Raw genomic sequence first — 25,788 nt, forward strand, 5'->3', positions numbered from 1 at the left:
CACCCCCATCATGCTTGTTCCCTGCTCTGAGTTCCTTTCCTATGAGTTGGTTTCCACTCTGGGCACCCATCCTTGTGCCTGTACTCACTCAGCACACATCTGCTGAAGTCAAGCAAGGCTTTTGCCTCCCATTCTCCTCCTGGTTTCTGCTGGCAGCCTCAGGTTGCTGCCCATCCTCTTGGGGGATATCCAGCCATGCAGTGGATACCTTACTCAATAGTATTAAAAACACAGTATCATGTCCTTAGTGCTTTAAACAGCTTTTCCTTTTTTGCAAAACCACCTTTCAGGTTCAAAGCATCTGTGTTTTTTCACGATGAAGAGCAACACAGCTTTCAGAATCAAAACAGACAAAAGTATTAGTTATTGAAATTCAAAAATTAAACCCGTATATAATGAATAAATTCCCCCACTGGAACAAGGTGCTCGGTACAGATTCCCATTTCCACATGGCCTTGTTATTTACATTTAAAGCATTTGGTTTTCTGATGTTACAATACTTGCATCTTCATAAAGGCAGAGTGGGCTCTGTGACACTCAAAAACTCACCCTGTGCTACTGCTTTATGGCCAGGTGAGATACAGGAACCTGCCAAGGACACCCCTCCATCTGTCCCTCTCTTCCCTATGTAATTTTGATAAGACTCCTTTAGCATTGAATTAAATTAATATCCGGAATATTCATTAACCTAAGGAGCCTGTTCCTCCTCAGGAAACCACACCACCTGAGCCGCATACATCTTCTACCCAGAGCAAAGCAGGCACATTTTCTTTGTGTAACAATTTTTTTTATTTCAGTTACTTTTTCACATAAAACCTTATGTAAGCTACAAAAATTGTGAAATGCAGAAATGTATTAAAACTGCAAACTTAAAAGTTTAGATAAAAAAAAAATCAGTCTTTCCCTGCTGACAATAACCATTTAAAACAAACCATATTTTGATGGATTCATTTAATAAACATACCATACACTTCTCAAAAATAAATAAAGAACAACATCAGAAAAACCAATACTAACAACAACATGAAGCATTTAATCATCTTTTTTCTTTTCTTTGAAAGACATAAATGAAATTTCTAGGCACAGTTTTAGGCATTATAGAGGACACAGAGGCAATAGGTTAGTGTGCACTGCGCTGTACAAAAATACAGTCTGAATAAATTACATTGCTAGCCATAAGATTAGACTTCACTTACCAGTCAGTTCATTGCATGTTTAATAATATACAGTTACATGCTAATCCATATATATCATTTATATTTCAAACACATAAGTCTCTCTATATTTGTTTTTAAAATTTACAAAAGCTAAACGAAGTTGTGCAAGAAATCCAGAAGAGGTGCTGGGTATTTGTCAGCACCGGACGGTATACTTTAAGCTTAAAAAATACAAATAACTAGCCCTGCTTGCAAGTTTGCTAGATATATATTTATTCATATATATTTGGAAGAAAAAAATGGATTTGTTGTGGGAGAGAATCATTCTGCCAGTGAGATATAGTCAAACAACTGAAATAGTGGTAACATGATACAAGCACAACATACAAAATTATTAATTTGTCATACGTACACTCAGGACACAGATTTGCATCTTTTTTGTGGCTAAAAACACCCCAAGAATCAGCACAAAGTTGCATTTACCTTTAGGTCCGTTCTGAGAAACAGAATGCTTGCCAAAATTTGCAATGGCAAAGAGATAAAAAAAGACACTGCAGTAGCAACCTAAGCTAAAGGTAGGTACCTAAATCCACATACTAAATGCCCAAATACAAAGGTCCTGAGGAGTCTGATGTGGGTCCTAGTAGAATGCATCACCTTCAAGAGGAAAAGCAGATGTTGGGACTGAAAATCAGATTTCTGACTCAACTGTGAATCAAGAACTTTGTCTTTAGGCATTCACGATTGTAAATTGCTGTGCCTGAACACTTTTCACATTAACAGCCAGTGACTTGCAGAGCACACACCATCCATTTGCATCTGCCTTAGGCCTGGCAGCTGCTTTCACTCAAACACTACATAAAGAAAAACAATTTGATAAATTAGTGGCTACGATGTGGGTTCAGCATTGTACCTTCTTGTCAGCACAGAGAAGTGCCACAATGCCAGCCCCAAAACACCATCTTCTCAGAAAGGTACAGACATCTTCTCACAGTGGGCTTCTCTGCACTAATCTAATTCCCATGCCAAACTACAATGTTCTCCATGCTGCTAAGTAAAAGCAGAACTACACAGCTGTTCAGAAAGATACTGAATGAACTATATACTGAATATCTGCCTTAAGTCAGGAAATAAAGCAGAGTTACAAATGCTCTCTTGGTGCCTGTGAAATAACTGGATCCAAGTTTTCCTCCCATCCTTTTTGCTCTCCAGGCATTGCCATGCAGTCCCTTCCATGTCAAGCTGTCATTTTGCTCCATCTAATCTAATTAATCACTGCTAGTTCTGCAAGTTCTATTCTGCCACAGTAGTAAAGACTGAACTCCAGAGCATGCCAGAGTTTTATAAACCATCTCCACAAGTCAGCAATACTTGCACAGTGACCTCCTGAAGGCAGCCCTGTGCTCATTGCAGACCCTCAGCACCCTGGAGATGGTGGCCCAGCAGAAACACAAGAGATGACATTTTAACAACCAGTAATTCAGGAGCCTTCTCTGTGGAACCAGCAAAACCATTTGTGTAGAGGTGGATGTGCAACCCCAGCATATCTGCTTGTGCTGAGGTCCACATAGAATATATTTTAAATTTCTTCATTAAAAAAAATAGTTATTTCTAAAGATTACAAGTGTATAAAAATATGCTTATAATTAATTGAAAATATCCAAATAAGCAAATTGTAAACAAAAATAAAAGTGATGCAGATTAAGTTCATGTGAAGGTTCTCCCTATTTTATCTCAGGTTTCATTTCATGAGTACAGGCTCCGGATGTTTTAAGTGGGAAACATTCTAAGCAAGGAGTAATCAGATGTACATAATCACCAAAAAGTCCATTAGAAACTCAGTTTTTAAAAACAAGAGATTACCTCCTGAAGTGCTAATGTTTTAATATGAACATGATGGAGTTTCAGCTGTATTCTTGATGATCAGGGACACACACAACCTAACCAGATTTTTAAAAAATGGCAGTTTTTTTAATTTGCAACACCCTTAGAAAATAATTTTTAGTGAGTATTATATTACACATGGAATAGCAAGAAGTTATTTTTGTCCAGTTCTACCTTAACTTGATGTGAACTTTTAAGCATTTCCCATAACACAGAGTCTGTACAAGGGCATATACAGAAAACAAACCATTGTGTGTTTATTTTTTAACACCAGTCAAAATTGATGGTACCAATCCAAGACTTTCAAGAATGTGTACAAAGTTAGTATTTTAACCACTGCATCACAGCTCATATTACAATTTTAGGATGAATAATTTCTCTCCTTCTGCATATATATTTGCATTATATATATTCATTTATACTAACAAATACCTTTCAAAAATATAACTGAACTTGTTCCATAAGCATTCTTTCCATGACAGTGTTTGCAAGCTAAATGATTACTCGGGACAACTGCAATTCATTCACACATTTTAGATGCCTCAGGGACAGAACAGGTCTTTTTCTATTCCCCTTTATCTTCACCCCTCCAGCAAAACACTGAGAGCTGAGACAACTTCCAACTACACAGTCAGAAGCACATGTCTCTGGGTTTGGACTTCCTTCAACAATCTGCTACAGCTGGCATGGCGATGTGGATTACTAATTCACAAAATCCTGTGTGGGTTGGTGGCTTGTTTGGGTTTTTCTTTTTTTTTTAATTATTCTACCAGCAGACTGTTGAATGCAGATATTAGACAAGTCATTAACCAGTTACACTCACTGCCCTCAACACAGTGTCTTGCAACTAATTCCTTAAGAGTGCTTTTGAGCAAGTAACAAGGAACCAAGTCAGCCTATTGTACAAGATGCCATTGCCTGCTTATCAGACATCTGAATCCTCTATACAGGGGAACTTCTAAATGAAGCCCATACCAGCTGCTCCCCTGAAGGCAATAGCAGATGCTGGCATTGCATTCTCATTCCAACTAGATTTCTCACAAAGATCGCTGTCTCGTAGATCCTTTTGCTTGTTGTCAGGAAAAATGAAGTTTATGTATCAGCAGCTTGCAGCATCTGCCTATGTAAGATCAGCAATCCTAGTGTTTGCAGTTCTTCTAAATGGTTGTAAAAGCTGGTTACAGTGTTCACACCCAAAAGGCAAAGGCTATTTTATCAACAGAGCAGACTGTTTGGTGCTCCACAAGTGTTCTAAAAAAACTGTGAGCTAGAAAAGATGGGGCAATCCTTTTTTTTTTTTCTTTTCATTTAATGATTCTAGTAATAGTCTTCATAGTTCTTAGGGTTCAGGCAATAAAGAATGGCACCCCCAAATGAAAATATAGTTGCACCCCACGCCAGGCCATAGCCCCAGTTGAATTCATGGTATATTTTCAAGCTGACTGTTTCGATGAACTTGATTGGGTAAAGGACTAAGCTGCAGACCTGGAGAACAACTGAAAGAGAGAAAAAATATAAATGTCAGAAAAAGCTTTATTTTGTTTTCCTAGAACAAAGAAAATATCAAATAACTGAAATTCACATTCAAAATGCTTTTGGTGATTTTTTGCTTGTAGGTGCTGCTCTTTTTAAATCACTTTCATTTCATTCACAGAGAACAGAGCAGCTCTTCCATACTCCCTCATTGATGAACAAATATTATTGCTGTGATGTGATGATGACCCTTCAAATATCTACAAAATAAACAGTTAGTGTTTCCCAAATTATTTTCTGTCTCTCCTTTATATTTTAGTTTGCAGTCATTACTCCTTCCATAAGAGCAAAACTTGTTCTATTGCCATTATAAATAAGTCAAAATGAGAAGTGAGAATACATATTAAAAAATGTTGCTGAGAATCAAATAATTTACTTAGCCTAGAAATAATTCATTGTCATAGGTGATGTATTCTTGTGCTCAGTAGAGACTCAGTGAATCACATATTTCATATTCATTACTGTGTTCTGTAAGCAGAATTAATGACATTCTCACACAGAATACCAAGGAATCTATAAAATTTGATCAGTCACTAAACTTCAAACTGGCAAACTATTATGAATTTAGGGGGTGGGTCAGAAATACTGTGTGATGAAAGAAGATAATAAATTAGGTCAAATCCAATGCATTAAAAAGCTTCAAAATCATTACTTCCTATAGCACTGTCTCTGAGATCCACACACATTGGCCATTTCACACCCACACACCCTGTCCAACTGGCCCCTTTCATTAGCCCTGGAGACAAATGCTCACCTGTCCTGAGGACATGACTGGTATGGGGAAATTATATCCCATGCTCATCAGTACCTCAGTGATCAAACACTTATGTAAGAAACTCACTGGAAATTTCAGCTCATCCACCTTAGCCTACAAAGTCTTTGGACCTTTACTTGAGACTGACAATCTGAATAATGTTTGCACAGTGGATTTTCTGATGTGGGTATCAAAATCCACAGGACTTTTTTTTTTAATTCTAGAGTTATTGAAGTTACTTAATGTTATTCCATTTGAATATAATTTTTTGTCTGTCAGCTCACAAAATACTGTGCAACATTTGAGAAAATCTGGCAGAGTACACAGGGAAAAGCACCAACTCTTATGAAAAGATTATGCATTCCAGCTCTGTATAATGAGACCATCTTTATATCCAAAAGCACCTCAACATATGCTCAGCTTTCAGAAACATCTTTAAGACTATTCAAGGTCAAAACTAATTTCTGAAAATGTATGGAAATAGATTATTTTCTTTAGTGCCTTCTTGCACTGGGGATGCAGCATCTCTGCTGAGTCAGTCAGAAACTGCTCCATGTGTGTCTGTGTCAAGTGCAAACCAAGGAAGTCTCCACCTTCCCCACTGTAACATATGAAGCATGCTTCATTTCAATCTACAGATTGGACTTGTCAAAACACAACCAAAAAAAAAGTGATTCTCTTGGAAGAGGAACATGTTGCTAAAGCAGCAACACACACAAGAGGATTTTTTGACATTTCTATAGTGAGGGTTCCAGCTTTTCCTACTATTGATCCAGATACACTATTGTAGAACTCAGTGCTGGCAGCAAGTGGTTGGTGGGAGCAGCCACCCTACACAGCACTGTCATCACTTTGCACTGATTTTGCCTTCTGTCATTGTTTTTCCCTATAGAGCACGAAGGGAGCTGTGTAAGCTAGAGGCAGCAAGACAGCAAAGTTAAGAGAAATGACCAGCATGACCCCAAAAGATGTTGAAAGCAATGCCTGCAACTACTGATCTGTTTCTAATGAATTTAAAGGAACTCCATGCTATGCTGACCTGCTTAAGGGAAATGTGTACTCCCTTTCTTCAGAAGCACGAGTCTTTTCCTGTAGAAAAAACAGGCTGCAAAGGAAATCTTAAAAAATTTGCTACTCAATGCTGTTCAGAAAAGACTAATCGTCTCAAACTTGATTGTTCACTTCAAATGTAGACATGTTTTTATGAAGCACTATGATGCCTGCAGGATGGGAACAGGAATACTAGTTTTATTCCTTTCACATGAAATATAAGCAATTATACATACTCATCATATTAAACACGCAGAAATTGTAAGAAATGCTCTAAAAGTAGGAAAATATAATTTCAATAATCTTTTTTTTCTTTGTACAAATGTTTGACTATAAGTTTTGATGTAAAAAAAAAACCCACTTATGATGTGACTTTCTAATTTATCTGCAATTATGAAAATGCTGATGCTGGCTAGTAAATTCTGCACTGGCTAGTCAGTTCTGCACTTCTGTTCTCTACCACCTGCACATTTCAGATGAGTAAAGCACTTCATTAATAAGTACTGGATGTTTCAAAGATTACCTGAAAATATAGCTGTAACGATGATAGAAAAAAAAAATTCATCTTTGCAGTGCCAAGCAAGCTGGCAGTAATGAGAGTGGACACTCATCTCAGAGATTCAGGATGGACATCAACAAAGACAAAAGTAACATAAGGAGGGTAGTATGGGCCCAGGACAACATGCTTGGAAAGGCTGGGACATCTTCATGCTTGCATTTCTTCAAAACTGGACTAGACAAAGCTGACACTGTTAGTGACCATCCTGCCTCAACAAGGAGATTGGAGCACATAACCTACAGAATATTCTGCCCAAGAGTATTTCTTTGATATTATGAATCTCTTTGTTGCTCTGTAGCAACCTGCTCTACATTCTACTGAAGTCAGTCCTACTTTTTCAGACTATTCCATCAACTTCACAAAATCAAATTCTGGCCTTCAATGTTTCCACAATTTTTCCTACTTCCACTGTAAAATTTGACAAGTAAACTTCATTCTATCTTCCACATCATTATGAAAATAGGCAATAACACAGAACTGAGGATGCAATCCAGCTGGACTGTGCTCACTCTATCAGAATTAAGAAATACTTCCTTAAGTATTCTCCAGTTATTATCTGCCACCATTTTATATTACTCTTACCTCTAATATTTGGCCCTATCTAGCATGTAAAAGCACCTTGTGAAATGCATTAAAAGCTTACTAATGTCAACAGGTTATTCTTCCAAACATGGTCACAATGGTTAAAACAGCACCAAAAGGCGAGCAGCTTTAATTTTTCTTTTGTTTCTTCTATGGACTGTCAGCAAGCACACTTCCTCTTTCTGCCCCTAAATTAGACTTGGTTAGCACTTAGTTAAACAGTAAGTGTATCATTAAACTCCTGAACTGACAAGTTTGTGAGCCTGCATGTTGAGGGCCAGTTTGGTTCATGAGCTCTAAGACACCCCAGAAGGTCCATGAGGTGGACACCTCCACTAGACCAAAGAGCCACATGAGCCAAGGTGGCTCCATGCAAGATTTCCTGCAACTGCCTCCCTGTCTGCTCCACATTTTTCCATCACCTGAGGCATTCCTCTACCTCTCAATATTAAAATACATACTGTCAGCTCAGTGAAAACACATTCACATCTTTTCATTACTTGCTGGCTTATTCTCAGCATCTAGGTTGAATTTTGGGTTTTTTTGGTCCTTTTCTTTCTCATCTCTTCCAGCCCTAGTCAGTCAATCTTCTCCCTCACCTACAGAGTTGCTAACTGAAACCTGAAGCTGAGGGGGAAAAAAAGATCAAAACTTGAAGGAAAAAAATAGCCTGAAGACAACTGTTTAGACTCTTATAAAGCACCTGGAAATAACTTTTCCATTTTGTCCTTTCTTCCACACAGAGACCTTTTCTACCCAACACCCACACATCATTAAATGTCTCCGGGCAATTCATACTGTGCCATTTTTCTAGAGGCAGCTGATAGACTCCCAGCCAGAGTTACAACAGAATATTTGGTCTTGCCAGTACATTCACAGGTCAGGGTGGTGTTTATCCTGACAGATTTGTGAAATCCACAGATGAAAGCTTGAATCCACAGAAAGCTGCTACAATTTTAACTTTCCCCTCTTCAGTGGGGGATTCTTTCCATAATTCTTTCAAGATATGCCATCCATATTCATCTCTACAAATTGCTGACATCAAAGATAAAATCTGTAGGGAAGAAATGTCTTTTAACAATGTAAGTGTCAAATCCTGAAAGGATTCTCCTCAGATTTGCTAGATAATGAAGAAGAATGGGGCAGGTTGTCTTGGCCTCATCATCTCTCCTCTCATATGCTTCAGGTTATGGCTGTTCAAAAGGCACATGCACACACACAGAGGCAAAGGGAAGATGTAAACACCATCATAAGCTAAAGAACCAATTTAATTTCCTTTAGATTCAAGTAAGCATTAAACCCCTTCACCATCAACCTTTTGTAGTAAAGACTAGAAGCAATTTTATGCAGAGGAGAGCACATGAAGACAAACAATAGGATTTGAGGAAATCTTTTCTTGTGGAAAGCCATTTATTTTTTCAGTACAAACTTTACTAAATAAGCGACACAGCAGGACAGGCATGGATGGCTGAATAATTATCAAGTTACTACAAGATGTTATGAGAAATGAAGCCAAAAGCCAAACAAGAAACCACTACAAAAATAAAATAAACCCACTTCCTTCAAAGTTAACTGCCCAGCATATCTTATAAAGCTCAGAATTAACAATAAATTTTAAAACAATGCACCAGTACCTTTATTCATTTAACCAAGAAAGCAATGAGACGCAGAACAAAACCAGAGGATTTCCACTCAGGAAATCTGATCCTAGGTTGCTTTAATTTCCTAAAAGAAAATGAAATGCAATCTAGGAATATGTCTTGAGCACGTAAAAGTGCATCCTGAAGTGCTTGATTCCATCAAGGCAATGTTATCAGCAGGGGGCAGCAGGAGCCTTCCCGGAGTTCTGCTTCATCCCAAACTCCCTCCAATTCCACACTCTCATCCTCTCATATCCTTCTAAGTGTCTTTTTTTAATATATCCCAAAGGTTCTGTCATCCTCTTCATTATGGGCTATCAGAAGGGGCTTAAGCTGCTGGCTCCAATGCAGATGTGAGTGACAGGATGAAGGCAAACCACGGCTGGTGGGTCTCAGGAGAATCTGAAACATCCATGCTGACGAAGCCCCAAAGCACCAGAATATATAAAACGAGATGATTTGATATTGTAACTGTACCTCACTGGACCAGTCTTACAGACAATTCAGATTCTTAGGTCTCCCTTAAGATTTTGTGATTGTTTATATAAACTGTTCCATTTTTGTGTTTTTAAACCAAACAGGGACTACACTGTGACAGCTTGTTAAATTAATAACCAAGCGAGATGACACAACAAAATTAATTCCTTATGGCACAGGGGCATATACAAACACCTTGAAAGATAATCCTATTTATTTTCACATGTAGAGCTTCCAGGGCTCACCTTTGGGTATTAATTTCCCTGTTTTAAAATTGCAAAAGAGAGAACATTAAAATAAAAATGGCTTTGCATGAAGAATAAAAATGGGGATATCAAGAAGCACAAAGTCATAGATTAAAAATGGTATTTTGAGATTTTTCCTCTGTAGTTTCCCCTGCTGCATGCACTTCATAAAACAATAAATATAATGCAAATAAATAATTGTTTATGAACTAGTAATAGTGCAACTGCAAAAATGATTAATGCTGTGCAGAAACCTCACTGGAGTTAAGACAGAAGTAACCAAACACCTCTGAATTAGTATGCAAAACGAGGCATGTCTCCCTCCATGAAAGTTCAGCTGCTCTCAGGAAATCTTTTTAATGATGCCAGAGCTTACCTGCAGCAAAGAGCATGACAGCAACTGGTCTGTAGAACCGCCTCCGAGATCCCACGCAGATGGAGATCAGCCCAACCAGGAAAGCTATGAGAATAATGGCAGCACCACCCAGCAGCAGAGCCAGAGTAGCTATCTGCCAGTCTAAAGGGAAAAAAAAACAAAGAGGGGAAAAAAATAATAAAACAATTTCAGTAAAACAAGCCCACAGACCTGTCAGAAACAAAAGAATACGAGGAACACAGTAGCTGCATCAAGGCTCGAGTAAATAAAGAGCTGTGCCTTAAATTTCTTTTTTCCTTAATTGGTGAATCACCTTCATAAAACAGATGTAACTCAGAAGCAAAGTGCCACAACCTCCCACGCTTACTCAAGCCTTAGTTGGCTTCGTTGGGATTTTGTCTCAAGTAAAACTGAGTCATTTGGTCCCCTGGTTTTTATCCAATTTACAATGAGAAACTGAGGCTGGCTCAGGATTAGCTTCCCCTCAGCCTGCTGTAACTTTCTCACAAAAGAGAGTGAAACTCAAACCTCTGCTTGAGCTGATCAGGATGACACAGCAGGGGAAATGCTCAGAGCCTCATCATACACACCTGTCCCTTGGGAAGTACCAAGGCCACACAGTGAGTAACAAAACTGAGGAGATGCTCAACGGTTTAAAAAAAATTATATATATTTTTTCAACACTAAAAGATAGCTGGAAGTCAAGAATTTCTAAAGGCAGTAACAACCATTAGCCTTAGATCCAGTCCATTTTAAAATGTCAGTTCTCCTCAAGCATCAGCTTTTCTTCCCCCAAAAGCAACCTCTGCACTTGGCCCAGGGTATTTTCTCATTATTCTCATATATAATGAATGCTGTTATAAACAACATTTTTGCAGTCTTAAATCACATAAATCAGAATCCATTTGTAAGCTGATGGCCATGATGCATGTATACAACATCCAAAATCTAACTTAAGAGCTTCTGTGGGACTTTAGAAAGGCACAGGCTTTGGGTTGTCTCTTTTCCCAAAATAGTATTTAAAACCTTTCCTCTCTCCAGCAGCAGGCATCAAGAAAAATAATCAGATCACTATTTACTGCTTATCACTACTATTTACTAGTTCAAGGAAGATGATCCAATGCATCTCACTACTTTGAAAATACTACCAGTCACGTGAAACTCAGAATAAAATGTCCAAGTTCTAAGAAAGTAAGATTATTATTTCCAAGTTCAATTTAAATATCTTAAGATTATTAAAACAACAACAACAACAACAATGAGCATCTTCTTTTGGGAATGAGAAAAAGCACTGTTTTAAATAAACAATGGATGCAGTTTCAAGAGGATTCTAATCTGCTGAAGATACAGACAGTGCAGCTGTGGAGTTTGGGAATGGAATGCTGGCAGCTGTTATCACCAAAAAGCCTTCACATATTACATGAAAAAGGATGAAGGAGATTAAAAGAAGAAAGGGGCTAGAAGAGCTATAAAAGGATTGCTTGAAAAGAAAGTGATTTTAAAGGTGTGTTTGTGCAAGTACACACATTTATTTTCATTAATTTCAGAAATCCAGGTATGTTTTTTACTAATAATTTAATTACTAAGTACTCAACCTTCCAAGATATTTCACTCCTTGTTTTCTTACTGGACTAAACCCCAAAGCTAGGAACAATCTTTCATTCTGTCATCAGCATGCAATCTCTAATGCCAGTTTGCTGTGTGTCCCACTGCTACACTACATTATTGGGATGGGAATATGATTTTAGTACTGGACAGAGGTGTTTCAGCAAGTGGTTTTTAATATTGACATGAGCCTTCAGAAACACCAAGTGGTTAGTGTACTGATGATTTAGAAAGGATTTTCCCAATATCATTGTATGTAATGTAATCTGTGCACTACAGATATAAAATCCAGAAATAAATAAACAGAATAGACCACTTTGGAACAATATGAAAGGAATCCTTGCAGTAGAAAACTACACAAGTACAAAAACCAGCTACATAAATCCATATCACACCAAAGTTAAAAGGCACATAAAATTGATGAAATAAATCAAAGGGCCAGAAAAACTCAGAAAATAAGATTTTTTGAAAGTCACCACAAATAATTATTTAATGTTATCTTTGCATAGATCAGGTACCAAACTCTAATGCAAAGGGAAAATGTACAACACTGGAGTAGCAGCTAAATGGAAAAAAAGGTTAAGCATCCTACTGCTTTCCAAAACCACACTGGAAAAATCACCAAACCACTGATAATCAATTAGGCAAAGATGATATAAGTTTGGGGTTAGAATACAGTTTAATTTCCAGGACAAATATACAGGTTTTAGAAAGGTTAAAAAATAAACAAACTACCTTACTATAGTACTGATGTAGGAGGTAAAAGGACAAAAGAGTGTTGGGAGACACCTACACTCCCAACTAAAAAAAGAACAACCTTGGATAAACAAAATTAATTTATTAATAAGACAACCTACTCAGTGATGCTGACAGCAGGACAAAACCAGGGCTCCTACTGCTCCTCACTACCAGCTGAATTCTGAAGCAGGTTCTGAATGCTGTGCTCTGGGCCACATCTGGAATTGCCCATTTATTTTAGTCCCTTTCACAGGAGCACACAATGCTACCAGCCTTCGCCTTGAGCTACAGGGACTTTGGTTGAAGAACATCATGAAGGTCAGACATTAGTGCTCAAAGAATACAGGACTAAACTTTCCTCTAGTGGCTACCATAGTAACTACATGTTTAAAGCTCCTTAGCATCTTGGAAAAATGTTAACTTTCAATTCTGAAAGCCATTTGATCTGGTGACAAAATAAAGCTTATGGTGGACTAAGAAAGCAAAATCTTCTGCATGGGTCTTTACTTAACAGCAATTTTTTTTTTTACTTTTAATCCAGGCCACTGGACTTTACACAAAATAAAAGAAAGGTCCAAAGAAAATAGAACCACTACCTCTGAAGGCAGAGTACCCTGTAAATCAGACAGCTACAATATAAACACATACAGTAAACAGAGTTTTTCTGCAATAAAGATCTGTAGTGTTTCTCAGACTACGCAAGTGTGATTTATAGGACACAGCACCAGAATGGGATCAGGAGATTGTTCTGTTACACAGTGCAACTGGTACACAGAACATAAACATCATAAACCTACTTCAGAGCATCCAAAATATGCTTGTACCTCTTCTAGGCATGCACCAGTCTTGCAAATAAGTTACTAATAAGAACAGTAAGTTCAGGAGCATCAGCAGTTCAGTGAGACTGCTTGTTCTCAGAGAGACAGAAATATTCAAAAACACAAGGAAAATGGGGCCTTAGAAATGATAATTATTAGTTTTCTGCATTCAAAACACAATTTTTACAGTTGAAGAGTACCTATCAGGTTTTTTTTTCCTTTACATCACTACAGTTTTTTTAAACTACACATCCATTATCTAAGAAAAATATTAGGAACTAGTAAAAAAAACTAGTAAAACTCACAGAAATGTTAATAAACGTTTAGATTTTAAGAAGCACTGTGACCTAATGTCGTGCCCGAGTAAGATTCCCTTTATTGGCTTAGATAACTTTAGATTTTTTCAGTGTTCCACCATTTTAGCAATTCATTAAGAACTACACTAATAGTGCCACCTATCCCATCCAAACTAGAATTAAGACATTTTTGACAGTTGTTAAGAAACTCAAGAGATTTCTTAAGAAAAGGCTCACTTAATGTATCCTATTTTTAGGTCTGAAAATCCCCAGGAAGCATCCCAATGTCTATAACCACGAGAAAGATATACTGCAGTTCTGACAGTGAGTACAGTGTTTGCATATTTTTAACTATAACAATCTGCCCATTAGTTTGGGGATGTGGGCTTCAGTATTTGGAAATATATATAAATATGAAGCTAGGTACTTAAGACATATTTTTAATACCTATTTGGTGAAAAATGTATTAAAATTACCATCTTCAGTAAAAAAAAAAAAAAAAAAAAAAAAAAAACACTAAAAAGCTACCAAACCATGATGATACTGTTTCTTTTCAGTTAGTGCCTCATCCAACAGTCAGTGCCTTTCTAGGAGACAGCTTGGTCTCCTTGCTATTTGAAAATTCTGCCTGTTTTTTAGTGACCCAGAGGCAAAGTGTCAACTGCACATTGACATTTCTAACTCTCCTCCCTTCTTTCCCCAAAAGAAATGACCCAAGGCTTTAAGCTGTAATTTTTAATTAAGAGCAGCACTATTTCCTCAATTTCTTGGACAAAATAATGCTTCACTACTAGGAAAAAATCAGGGAAAGCCATAAAAGAAGAAGAAATCACATCAAAGTCCTGAAACGTGTATTTTAATAACTAGGTCCTTTTATTAATACAAGAAAGATCAATGCAAAAGGCTAGTATAGATGTCATGTTTTCAATAAGGTACCCCAAAATTAAATATTTTTTTTCAACACGGTTTTCTACCAAGTAAGAGAAGTAGAAGAACTGGTGGGCATAGAAACATATTGTAGAATATGTGAAGCATTTGTGTATAGGGCTCTTCCAGAGAGTACATGTGAACTGAATTAATTTCGTAAGAAACAATCAAATATTCCTTTCTTCCATACAACAGCTCTTCAACAAGTCTTCTCATAAAGGCTGAAGTACCAAAATGCATGCAGCTGTTACATGATGAAAGCAATGCCTGACCTTCTAAAAATCTTGGTAAGAAACAAAACCACAACACTCAAGTAAGATGTTCTGAGTCATTGCAATGCTTCTATTTATCAAGTACCTGCCCTCAGACAATAAATACTCTAAGATATTGCAATATAGCATTTAAAATCAAGAATAATGATTTGGAAAGACTGCATGAAGCAGAGAAACTTGAGGCATTCACACATAAGAAATTAAATGTAACCCATTGAGTATCAGAAAAATCAATTAAATAAATAGGCTAGAGATATTCCTAATTGCTTCATATTCAAACCTAGATATCAAATAGCCAACAAAGGTTTAAGAAGTGTAGTGTATATATAAAAACATAAAGGCAAACTCTAGTTCCTAGAAGTGCTTTGGTTGCATGATCAATGAGATTTCTTTTTTTCAGCAGGATCATGAGCACAGGCAAAGCAAGGCAAAGGTCCACTGAATTCTGTGGAAAAGCTGAGGAACAGCAAAGGCCATTAAGTTCTCACACCAAATTACTCCACAGAGGTCTCCTCTGGAGCCTCAACCTGAGGCAAAATGATAGTTTCAAAGAGCTGCTCAGAAGGATTCTGCCCTGGGTGATGGGGATTGTTGGCTAAGGCTGGGAAGCCTGCGAGCTCCTGGGTCCACACTCCCCTGCCCCGTGCAGCCAGCCTGCAAGTGCAGCCCTTTGGGATCCCACAATGGACACTGCAGGCACAAGTGCTTCCACAAACCTCCATAAATTGCTCTAGCCACAGCTTTGCACAGTGGAGCCTTGTACAAAAATGACAACAAATAAGTATTTTCTGCTCATTGATTAGTACACTATGTTTACTAGTGCTGGCTGCTGCACAGACATTCTCCAGATTTCATATTTTATTTTTTTTTTTTTATGGATTGAGAAAAAGATTTTTATGAAGTAGGAAAATTACTTGTGCACGTGGCTACTCTCAAGTCACTCAGACACTTGAAAAGCATTACCAGAGCTACAGGAACCATCCAGCTCTGGCTGAAAGCATAATTTCCTTAAGAGAGAACTCACTTTACACCAAGGCTTTCTTTTAAAAGCCATCAATTTAAACAAGTAAGATAGCTACATTAAGTCATAGATATGTTAAAAAGAAGGACATGACACTTTCCCTAAGAAATCTGTCTTCATCCACACACAGCGGCATGTGGGACAAAGCCCTGGATAACCCAAGTGCTGCACAACACCTGTGGGACTAACAGGAAGACTTTCTCATTGCTCCAATTCACCAGGACACTGACAACACCCAAAGAGAAATTTAAGCATTTTATGTTGGGTGCCAAAATCCCTAAGTTCCTCCTAAGGATAATTCAGACGCTCCACATAAGGCATCAGTCATTTTGCATTTACTGTACAAGAGGCTTGTAGGATGATTTAGAGCTCCTGATGCTGAGTGAAGAGTCACTTAGAATCAGCCAAAGAAAAAGAGAACAAGCAGAGAGACATCCAAAAAACAACTTTCTGGTGCAGAGCCTGTGTCTTAGAAAGGTGCAGAATGCTAATGGAGAACGAGGGCAGCCGACCAGTGAAGGAGGAAAGGCAGATAACTCCTCAGCTGCCATACACCAGGGACTAGAGAGCTTCTCAAAAGCTGCAAGGCCTTTGCTTCCCAGCTCTGGCTCCAGACTCCAACCTCACACCTCTGCTCCCTTTCCCCAGTGGGATTTCTTGATTGCTAGGGTAGGCTGTAACTGCCCTCCTCCATCTGCTAGACCCAAGGCACGAAAAGATTTAGGAGGTCCATGAACAAACAGGTGCAAGGAAATCCAGGTCTGAGCCTTGCTCCAAGGAGCCTCTTATTTAACTGGTCCCTTCTGTTGCTGTTGATGAACCTTTCCCCTGATGCACAGGAATCCTGACCATTACTAGATGGTGGCCCAGACTCGGGGCTCTCTCACCTTTGAGGGAAAAAGGCCTTAGCAGCCCCCTACAGAGCTGCAACCTCCCACCTGGGCTCCTCGTATGGCCTTCCCTTTCTCCAAGAGCAGGTACCTGAGATGAGAGAGGAAGAGGTTGACTGTTTCTCATGGTTTGACACTGGCACAACGCCAGCACCCCCATGAAAATGCAATCTCTCAATTGAATGCTGTGAAATGTGATCGAGAACAGAGCAAAGCAGGCCCAAGCTTAATAACAAGGGAAAAAAAAAAAAAAACTTTATTATGCTACTACTACTATACTATTATAAAAGGAAAAAGAAAGAAAAAACACACACAAAATTCAAAATGAAAACCAGCATTCCTCCTCCCACCACCCAACTCCAACAAACCACAGCGAGACACAATCTGGACCCCAATCAGTTTTCCACCCTCCAGACAATCGATACTCAGTCCATTGAGGGAGAGAGGAGCCCCTCCTGTGCCACAGACCCCCCAAGAAACACAGCTGCCACATCCTGTGTTTCCATGTCACACATGGCACCGCCCGGAGAAAAAGTTTGCCAATGGTGACCCTTCTTCTTTCCATGCACAGTGCTCTTAGCACCAATGCATGGATGGACAGACTGCTTTTAGGATTTTTCCTTTCAAGGATGCCCTGCCAAGAGGGGATAAAAACAACAGTTCAGTTTTTCATTTTTGGGACCACAATCCCCCCCATTTTCCCCTAGGGCTGAGGGTCCAAGAACAGAGATCTTCTCTTCTCCTTCTTTTGAGGACAGGGGGCACCACCACAAATCTCCCTAACTTTTCTCTGTTCACTCCACTTCTGTCTTTTCCCAGCTGAAGCAGGTCTCTTGGCTCACTGGCATCCTCCTAAAATACAGTCTCTCTTGGAGGAGAAGATTGGTTCAGTCTGTGGCTACCAAGAAAAAGTCCAGCCGAAAGCCACTTTCCTCCCACCTAGAATTCCTCCTTCCAACATCCCAGGGTCCAAGCTGTCTCTCTTCCTCTCCTTCAAACCGAGGAGGAGAAAAATTTCACAAAGCTTTCATTTCTCAGGAAGGGTTAAAAGTCCCAACTCCCAAGGATGGCTCTGGGCCCAGGCTCCAGCTCCCACAGGCAGCCGGGCACCTTGCGACCCCCTCTCCTTCCCGTGGTGAACTGCTGATAAAAACTGCTGCTGTCTCTTTCTCTCCAGAGAGAGAGAGAGAGACAGAGACTCTGGGGCGGGGGGAAAAGGAGACATCCCATATTTCTCCACCCTTCCACCTGCAGGGGGTTCCAGTCCCTCCACCCTTGGGCCCACCTCAGTCAGGCCATGACCCTTCCCCTCCCCACCCAGCCACGGCCGGGCAGGGGAGAGGCTGCACTGCACCCTGACCAGAACCAAAGAGAGCGAGTTCTCCTGGGAATTCTGCTTTTAACCCCTCTGTGTTCTCAGAGGCGTGTCCACCTTCAATTGGTCAGTATCCAAATTGACCTCTTCCTTCCGAGAAAATTCTTTTTCTCTGTCAAACCACAACACTGTTCCAGGCAAGATAACAGCCCACTGGCAGGGTGCTCCGGGCAGACAGTGCTCTCCCACTATTCTCCTCAGCCTGGGAAGTCTGGGGGAATAACTAGGCAGCCACTACACAGACTGCTCACCTCGCCATGGAAAGCAGTGCCTCTCACCTTCCACCCAAAGATGCCACTGGGTGTGCAGGAGACAATTTGGATATATCTGTAAAAATATGGTAAGCAACTCTACTGCTGTGTGAAAGAGACAGCAAGATAACAAAATGGTCTAAATGCCTGGGGGGAGTGCAGATGCATGAGCAACTTGAAACCAGCAGCTGCTTGCTCATCTGCCCACAGACACACACCTCTCCTGAAGAATAAAGCTTGTATTCCTTATTTATATGAAATATACACACTTTGCAGAGGTGTGGGTTGGGGTGAGGTATGTTGTATGTCTGCTCTGTGGCCTGCCTGTATTTCTAAAATCACCAAGTCCTTTAAACACAGCACAACTTCAAATAAAAAATTAAATAGATCTTTATTTTACCATTTATAAACAACACACATTGTGCACTGCTTTTGCCAACAGAGGACTTCAAGACAAGCGCAGCATTACAGAAAATCATGTAATCTATAATTCATTCACAGAATAGTACAACATGTACTCAGGCATTTCCTCTATTGGATACACAGCATTCTTCTGAGATTAGCTTGCTACTATGTAATTTTAATTATTGGATATTCATTCATTCAATAAAAATAATAAAAGAACCTCAAACAACAGCACATACCCACAACTTTGAGAACTTCACAAAAACCTGGAACTCTTAGAACTCTGCCATTAGGAAAGAAGTGTAGGAGATGTGTTACACAAGCTTTTCACAGCAAGCTCACTATTTCTGACCTCTTCTCTAAAAGCTACTACTTTTTAGCAATCTGAAATACTATGTTTTGCATTGGAACTGGAATGTAACTATTTTCCACAGTTATCAATGCTCTTCCAGAAAACTGGCAATCTTCTGAAACTTTCAAAACACATTTCATTCTTCCTTGAGAAAAAAAAGTATCATTTAAAAGAGTTTGAGGTGTACTTCCCATCAGAACGATGACTTTAAGGGGAACAAGTGAAACACATAAAGCAATACAGTTGGTTGAACTTTAACCACTCCTCCCGTTACTCTGAATCTTATGTGGTCATCTTGGGCCACAACTCAGTAGCAGAGGCAAGGCCACTCTCTATGCAATTCTAAATATAAAAATCTCATCAAATATTAAAACTTCTTGCACTATCCCTAACTCCAGGGACATAATATTTAATAAACAAAACTTAAAGCAACAGGATACATTACTGATTTTAAAACTGCAATGAACAACAGCAGTAGCAATAACCCACTATAGCTACAAGTCTTTTTTTTTTTTTTTTTTAAGAGTATTATTACTGATAAGGTGTGTGGTGCTCTTGCCCTGATCAGATGAACTCACACAAACATTACAGATGTGCTCTAACCATGTCTCACTGCTTGGAGAAGGGCAGCCTCCAACATACTAAAAAGGTCCAGACTGCTGAACAGGATCTGCGGCTCCCATGGCCTTGGGAAATCTGAGGCCAAAATAATTGGTCCATCTGTAAGACAAGGAGCATTCCTTAAAATATTCTATCAGAGGCCGCTGTGAGGGGTAGTTAGGCAAATTCAAGGCATTCTGCACAATTTGAAGAAGCCAGATAGACATCAGGCTTAACAGAGTTATCAGTCATCACAGAATCACAAGAATAATTTAGGCTGGGAAGGGCATCTGGAAGTCACCTAGTTCAGCTCCCCATGGAAAGTAGAGCCAACCTTCAAGTCAGACTCAATTTCAAAAGTAGATCAGCCTGCTCAGAGTCATACACATACATACTGAGTGTGAAGTAGTATGGCTTTTGATTTGATATCCATCTTCAGATACAGTGCTGGGGATGATTATTAACACAAAATGACAGACTACAGTATTCAAAACCAGAAGGAATGTTTTATTAATTCTTCTGTATGAACCACTTTTTTCAGGTAAGTCACATTCATTCTTCTGTTATTTTCTATAAACTACTACCAGCCTTGCTGAGTTTTTCACAAACACATGTCAAGATCAAATCTGAGCAATGATCCAGATCTTCTAATGAGGAAGCTGCTTCTGAGCTAGCAATTTCCCCTTGGAACAGCTCCTTAGATTCTGAACAAGGAGATACCATCTAGGACTACTCTGGCATGTCAATTCAGATATCTGCATCCAATGTGTAATTAAGGTTAAGCCCCTTGAAGTGCTACTGAATGAACAGCCTCTGAGGGTGTTTTTATGTTAAGAACAAATTAGAACAAAATTACAAGCACAAAACTAGACTCTAGTTGTTTTCAGCACTATGCTATATGCTAAGCTTACCTTCATTGCTCATCATAAAGTTTAATACACATTCAGAGACTCTGTTGCATATATTTCCTGGAGATGTTTTGTTTTTCGAGTATTCATGGGCAGTTCTAAAAGAGCATAATATTCTTGAAGAAAACTGAATGTTGCATAAGGAAATCCACAGGTTGTAAAGTAACAAAGCCATATACCCCACGTTCGCCAAAATGAATAGTTAATCAAAACCATTCAAATGTATTTTTATATATGCTGTTTTCACAGTAAATTGAAAAGCTGCAAAGGAGCCATTGTTTTCTATGAATAGCATATACACATATTTAAGTCAAAATAGACAATGTTCACCTGCAGGTCAGATTCTATGGAGCCCTTTATTTCTTTTACATTACTTTTGTGTATCTTTGATTTAAAGAGCCATAGTTGCTGCAGTGTATTGCACAAATTCAAATTTACTGTTATTAATCTGCAGGAAGAAGACAAATACCTGTGCAGGTATAGATACACCAGGCAGTTTTACACAGGTTGCATTTAATTTTAATTCTGTGACAGGAATAAATATTCATATATAACTCTTGATAAATCTGTAAATGAACCATCACAAAGTGATATAATGCATTTCAAATAAGGTCTAAAAAGATTTTGTTTAAAGACACATGATCACAGAAAATAGCTATATGCCAATGCAGGTGGTGAAACTTCAGAGCTTTACAATTGCATTTCTGAATTTCAAGATTTCGTAATGAACCTTTCCACACTGGCAACTTTGTTATTTATCTCCTGAAGTTCCTGCTAGTGAAAGATTTACACTGATCCTAAAGACCCAAAAAAAATGCAAATTAAGATGAGATATTTCATTTAAGATGACATAATTTTCACATGTCAAAAAATTAATTTGACTCACTATTTTACATACTTGAATCATAATTGTTGTAAAGTACTTACACAAGGTTAAAAGTAGTATGTGAGCAAGCAGTACTTGCAAGTTACAAAAAAGCCATTAGAACAGTGAAAGAACGAATGTGAACACATGCTCCAAGCACTAGCAGTGCTCCAGGAAAAATGAGATTATTCCCTGCTACAACAGCCAATGCAACCATGCTCTGTGCATTTCCTTCTGCTCTCCACTACCAAGTTGCCCTTCTGACAGCAGTCAGGGGTCCTACATCTAATTACAACAGAAGTTTTTAATTAAACGTCGAATATGCTTTAACAGCTTCTAGTATGAGCTTGCCCTTGATGGTGCCACTTGAGGTGCTCTCCTTCAAGAGATGATGAAGTAAATCTCTTAAAACCATGGGTGAAGATGCCTTTTTTCCTATGTGTGCTGCTGCTTCTCACAGCTAGCTGCAAAGCTGCCTGCACTGGTATCAAGTTAGAAGAGCTTCCCCTGTGGGAGCTCTCTACTATCTGCAAAATGCTGCTTGCTGGATTCACAATGTAGGCGGAAAGTGCACTTAAAATATTAATGCCAGCACACAAAATGGTCTCAAATATGAGCCCAATCCAACTTGGCGAACTTAGTGGCAGCCCTCCTATTGCCTTTGATGGCAATTGTACCACACTAGCAGAAGGCAAGAGGAAAACAGCGCAGTTTTTCGTATTTCAGGTCTGGTCAGAATGCAGTGCTCTGTGTTGAACACAAGGAAAGTGAAGGGTTTATCCCAGTCACCTCAAGTAAAACAATCATTCACTTCTTCCACAGTAGCTTGTGAAATTTGGCTCTACTAGACTGGAAAGTATTTGAGGAAAATGGGTAAAGCGCATTGAAGGAACTTGAATAAAACTGGATAGGCAGGAATTTGTGCACATGATAGAAGGCACCAGCAGAGGACAGATCAGATTTTCAACACACAGCATCCAATGAAAAATACATCTCATTCCTATCCATCTTCACCCATTCATCTTTGACATCCTCAGAGACAGACAGGTGACCAATAGAGGAACAAGAGAGATTAGTCCTTTTATGCTGTTCCATAAGCTGTCGTGCTTCTCTCCCCGTCCCACTTTTGTGTGCATGTGTGTGTACACACGCATGCGTGACAGGGAGATGGATGGAGGGGGGAGCCCAGTAAAGTGTGTGGAGCTGGGGGGGATTGGAAGCAGGTTCTCATTCAAGCCATCTGAAAAGTTTTTCTGTAATCCAGGGGATACTATTTCAGGAGACAGGGGGAAGGGGCAAAGGATTCACGTTGCTAAGGAGACATGCAGAAGCTGACATTCCTACATAAATTTCCATTTATACCAGGGAAGGAAAAGAAAGCACTCCAAACTTTGTGCAGATACCCTGGTAACTGACTGACACAGGCATTTCTGTACAATTCATTTTATGTCACTTAAAAAAAAAATCCCAAACATTTAAACCCTCAAATATTACTGCACATGACAGAAAAAACAAAACAAGCACAACAGCAAAGGAACCTGTGTAATTCTGACTCAAACTGAGAACAGTTATTTCCCAAAACCTATAGAAGGGCTTCAGAGAATAGAGGAAAACAAAACACAACAAGAATATAGTCAGTCAGCTTTCCCTCCCAAATCACACATCTTGTCCCTCCCTGTACGATTTACCCAGCCAAAGAGCACAGCAATCCAAACAGAATATTTAGGAACGCAAGTGTGTGTGTGTAGATAGGAATGGGGATGAAAATTATGTGGGGGGAGGCTGGCTACATTTGTCAGTGTTTCTGCTGGGGCTCCAGAAGTTGCTATCAGGCATAAAGTAAATAAAACCACCCATGAAAACCAAAACAATTATTGCACTACAAAAGAATTTACTGAAAAAATATTCAACAGGCAGCTTGTTTTTATCATTCACAACTCGTTTTTGAACTACTCCAAGCAATAGTGAAATAACGTTAAAAAAAAATAATCTATGATCAAAGGCCTAAAAAGGTGAAGAACGAATGAGCATCACGAAATCACAACGGGGAGTGTGGCATGAAGGCAAAGGAGCGTGAAAGACGATGGGGAGATCAGTACGTGCTGGAGAAAGCCACACACACGCACACCCGGCGTGATGGAGAGAGTCCAAGCCCAGGCGTCCCCACTCTGGACAACGTAGCAGCCAGTTTTGGTTTAGGAAGCCCCAACTTTCCAGAACCAGAGACTTCTCAGATGAGGGCGGAGGGAAAGTATAAGATACTGGATCCCAAACAGTTTCTCACTGCATAGGGAAGCCGCCACACGGAAAAAAAAAAAAAAAAATCAAAACTAACTCAAACTCAGGATCTTTTATGACAACATCACGGAACATACGGAACCAGTCACCATACGTGACTCGCTCCGCTCCCTGAAGCCTCACACCTCCCGCACCCTCCGAGCACGATCCGAGCACGGGCGCCCGGCGCTGCCCCTCCCGCACCCGCCGCTCGCTGGGAGCGCCGCCGCCTCCGCCCCAGCCCGACCGCCGGCGAGATGCGGGTCGGGGAGGCTGGGGGAGGACGGGGAGAAGGAGGAGGGAGAAGAGCCTCTGGAAGGGAATGAAGGGGCGCGGAGGGTGGGCGGATAAAGGTGCAAGGGATTGTTCGAGGGGGTAGCGGCGGCCGGCGCTGGGAGCCGGGCGGGGACCAGGGCGAGGCGGGGAACCGGCGGGGATAGCGGGGATGACCCCGGGCACTGCTCCCGTCCGGGGGGACTGGCCCCAGGAAGGACTGGCAGATGGAGACAAGGGTGAAGGAGAGGCAGCTCGAAGGATGCTGGTGGGTCAGCCAGGACACGGCGAGGGGAATGAATTCTCAGCGCCGGGGTGCGGCCAAGGGAGCGGGAGGCGGACGAGGAGGGGAAAGCAGCAAGGGCTGGTGGCGGAGGGGAGCGGGGCAGCGGGGGCAGCCAAATCTCACCGCTGTGCAGCGTCGACTCGCAGAGCCAGCTGTCCAAGTTGCCGGGCTTGCGGCAGGACTCCCAAAGGGACAGGTAGTACTGGTGGTCCGCCGTCACCCAAGCGGGGCTCAGCACAGCTCCCAGGTCCAGGCACAGCGCCAGAAAGATGCACACCAGCCCCACCAGCTTCAGCGGGGTCAGCACCGAGACGCGCACCTCCTCCATGCCGCTGCCGGCCGAAGCCATGGGGCCCGGGGGAGACGAGCAGGAGGACGCGCTGCCGCCGGCCCCGAGGGGAACGGGAGCGAGAGCCCAGCTCCGCGCAGAAGGGGCGGGCGGAGGGAGAAGCGGCGAGACCAGCGCTGTCTAACGGCGGCGAGAGGCGCTCGCAGGCGGCGGCAGCGCCGCTCCCTCCCGCCCTCCTCCGCCGCGCTCCCGCCCCGCTCTGTCAGGTGCAGCAGCTCCCCCGGCCCTCCGGCGCCGCCCGGCCCGGCCCGGCCCGGCCCGGCCCGGCGCGCTCCGCCCCGTGCCCGCCCCTGCCGGGGGAGGCCGGGCCGCGCTCCGCGGGGAAGGGGCGGGGGCGCGGCCGCTGCCGGCCCCGCTGCGCCCCGCCGGGGCCGACTTCGGGCAACTTTCGGCGGCCGCAGGCGGCGCCCGGAGCCGCCAGCATCGATTCCCGCTGCCCCCGAGCGGCTTTCCCGGCGCCCCTGGAGGCTTCAGCCGCGCCGGGAGCGGGAGAGACCCCGGCGGTCCCGGCTCAGCCCCGCGGTCCCGGCTCGGTCCCGCGGCCCCGGCTCAGCCCGACGGTCCCGGCTCGGCCCCGCTCAGCCTCCGGGTGCGGCCGGGCAGTGAGGGGAGCCCGGGCCGGCACCCCCGGCCCCGCCGCGGCATCGCTACGGCGAGGAAGCAGGCGAAAGGAAAGGCCGCCTCGGATGCGGGATTAGCCGTGCCTGACCTTGGTTCTTCTTCGGAGTGACCTTTAAATCTCAAGATATTAGTGGAGGGTTTAAAAAAATAATTCAGCGGTTCATTATTCGTGTGTGGATTTACCTGCGATTCGCGCTTCTGTCTCCCGTCAGCGGCGTTGCTGATCCCAAATTAAATCTTTGAGGAAGGATAAGTACTTTGCCAGGTGTCCACTTAGTCTCTCTTTATTTTGTTTAATTAGCACTGAGGTGCTGAGAATGTCAAGGGCAAATGTTTAGGTTAGTTATTAAACAAGGTACTAGCATAATTCACTGTCTGAAGCAGCTCTTCCTCAAGATACAA

At 41.3% G+C, this 25,788-nt stretch overlaps 1 protein-coding gene across 2 annotated transcripts; it reads right to left on the reverse strand.

Moving 5' to 3' along the window:
• Positions 1 to 932: 932 nt before the first annotated feature.
• Positions 933 to 24,966, reverse strand: TMEM47 (transmembrane protein 47). Of its 2 annotated transcripts, none has more exons than XM_021553036.3 (3): positions 24,540 to 24,966; positions 10,258 to 10,398; positions 933 to 4,537 (listed from the first exon to the last, which is right to left on the reverse strand). In XM_021553036.3, exons 1-3 carry the CDS (start codon positions 24,763 to 24,765, stop codon positions 4,359 to 4,361), a joined length of 546 nt encoding a protein of 181 aa, XP_021408711.1. In that variant the 5' UTR covers positions 24,766 to 24,966; the 3' UTR covers positions 933 to 4,358. The 2 variants fall into 2 exon arrangements, with proteins under 2 accessions (XP_021408711.1, XP_085441731.1); XM_085585605.1 differs by lacking the exon at positions 933 to 4,537 and adding an exon at positions 8,902 to 9,575.
• Positions 24,967 to 25,788: the final 822 nt, after the last annotated feature.

The sequence above is a fragment of the Lonchura striata genome, chromosome 1 (genome assembly GCF_050655825.1).
Source record: "Lonchura striata isolate lonStrDom1 chromosome 1, ASM5065582v1, whole genome shotgun sequence".
Classification (NCBI taxonomy): domain Eukaryota; kingdom Metazoa; phylum Chordata; class Aves; order Passeriformes; family Estrildidae; genus Lonchura; species Lonchura striata.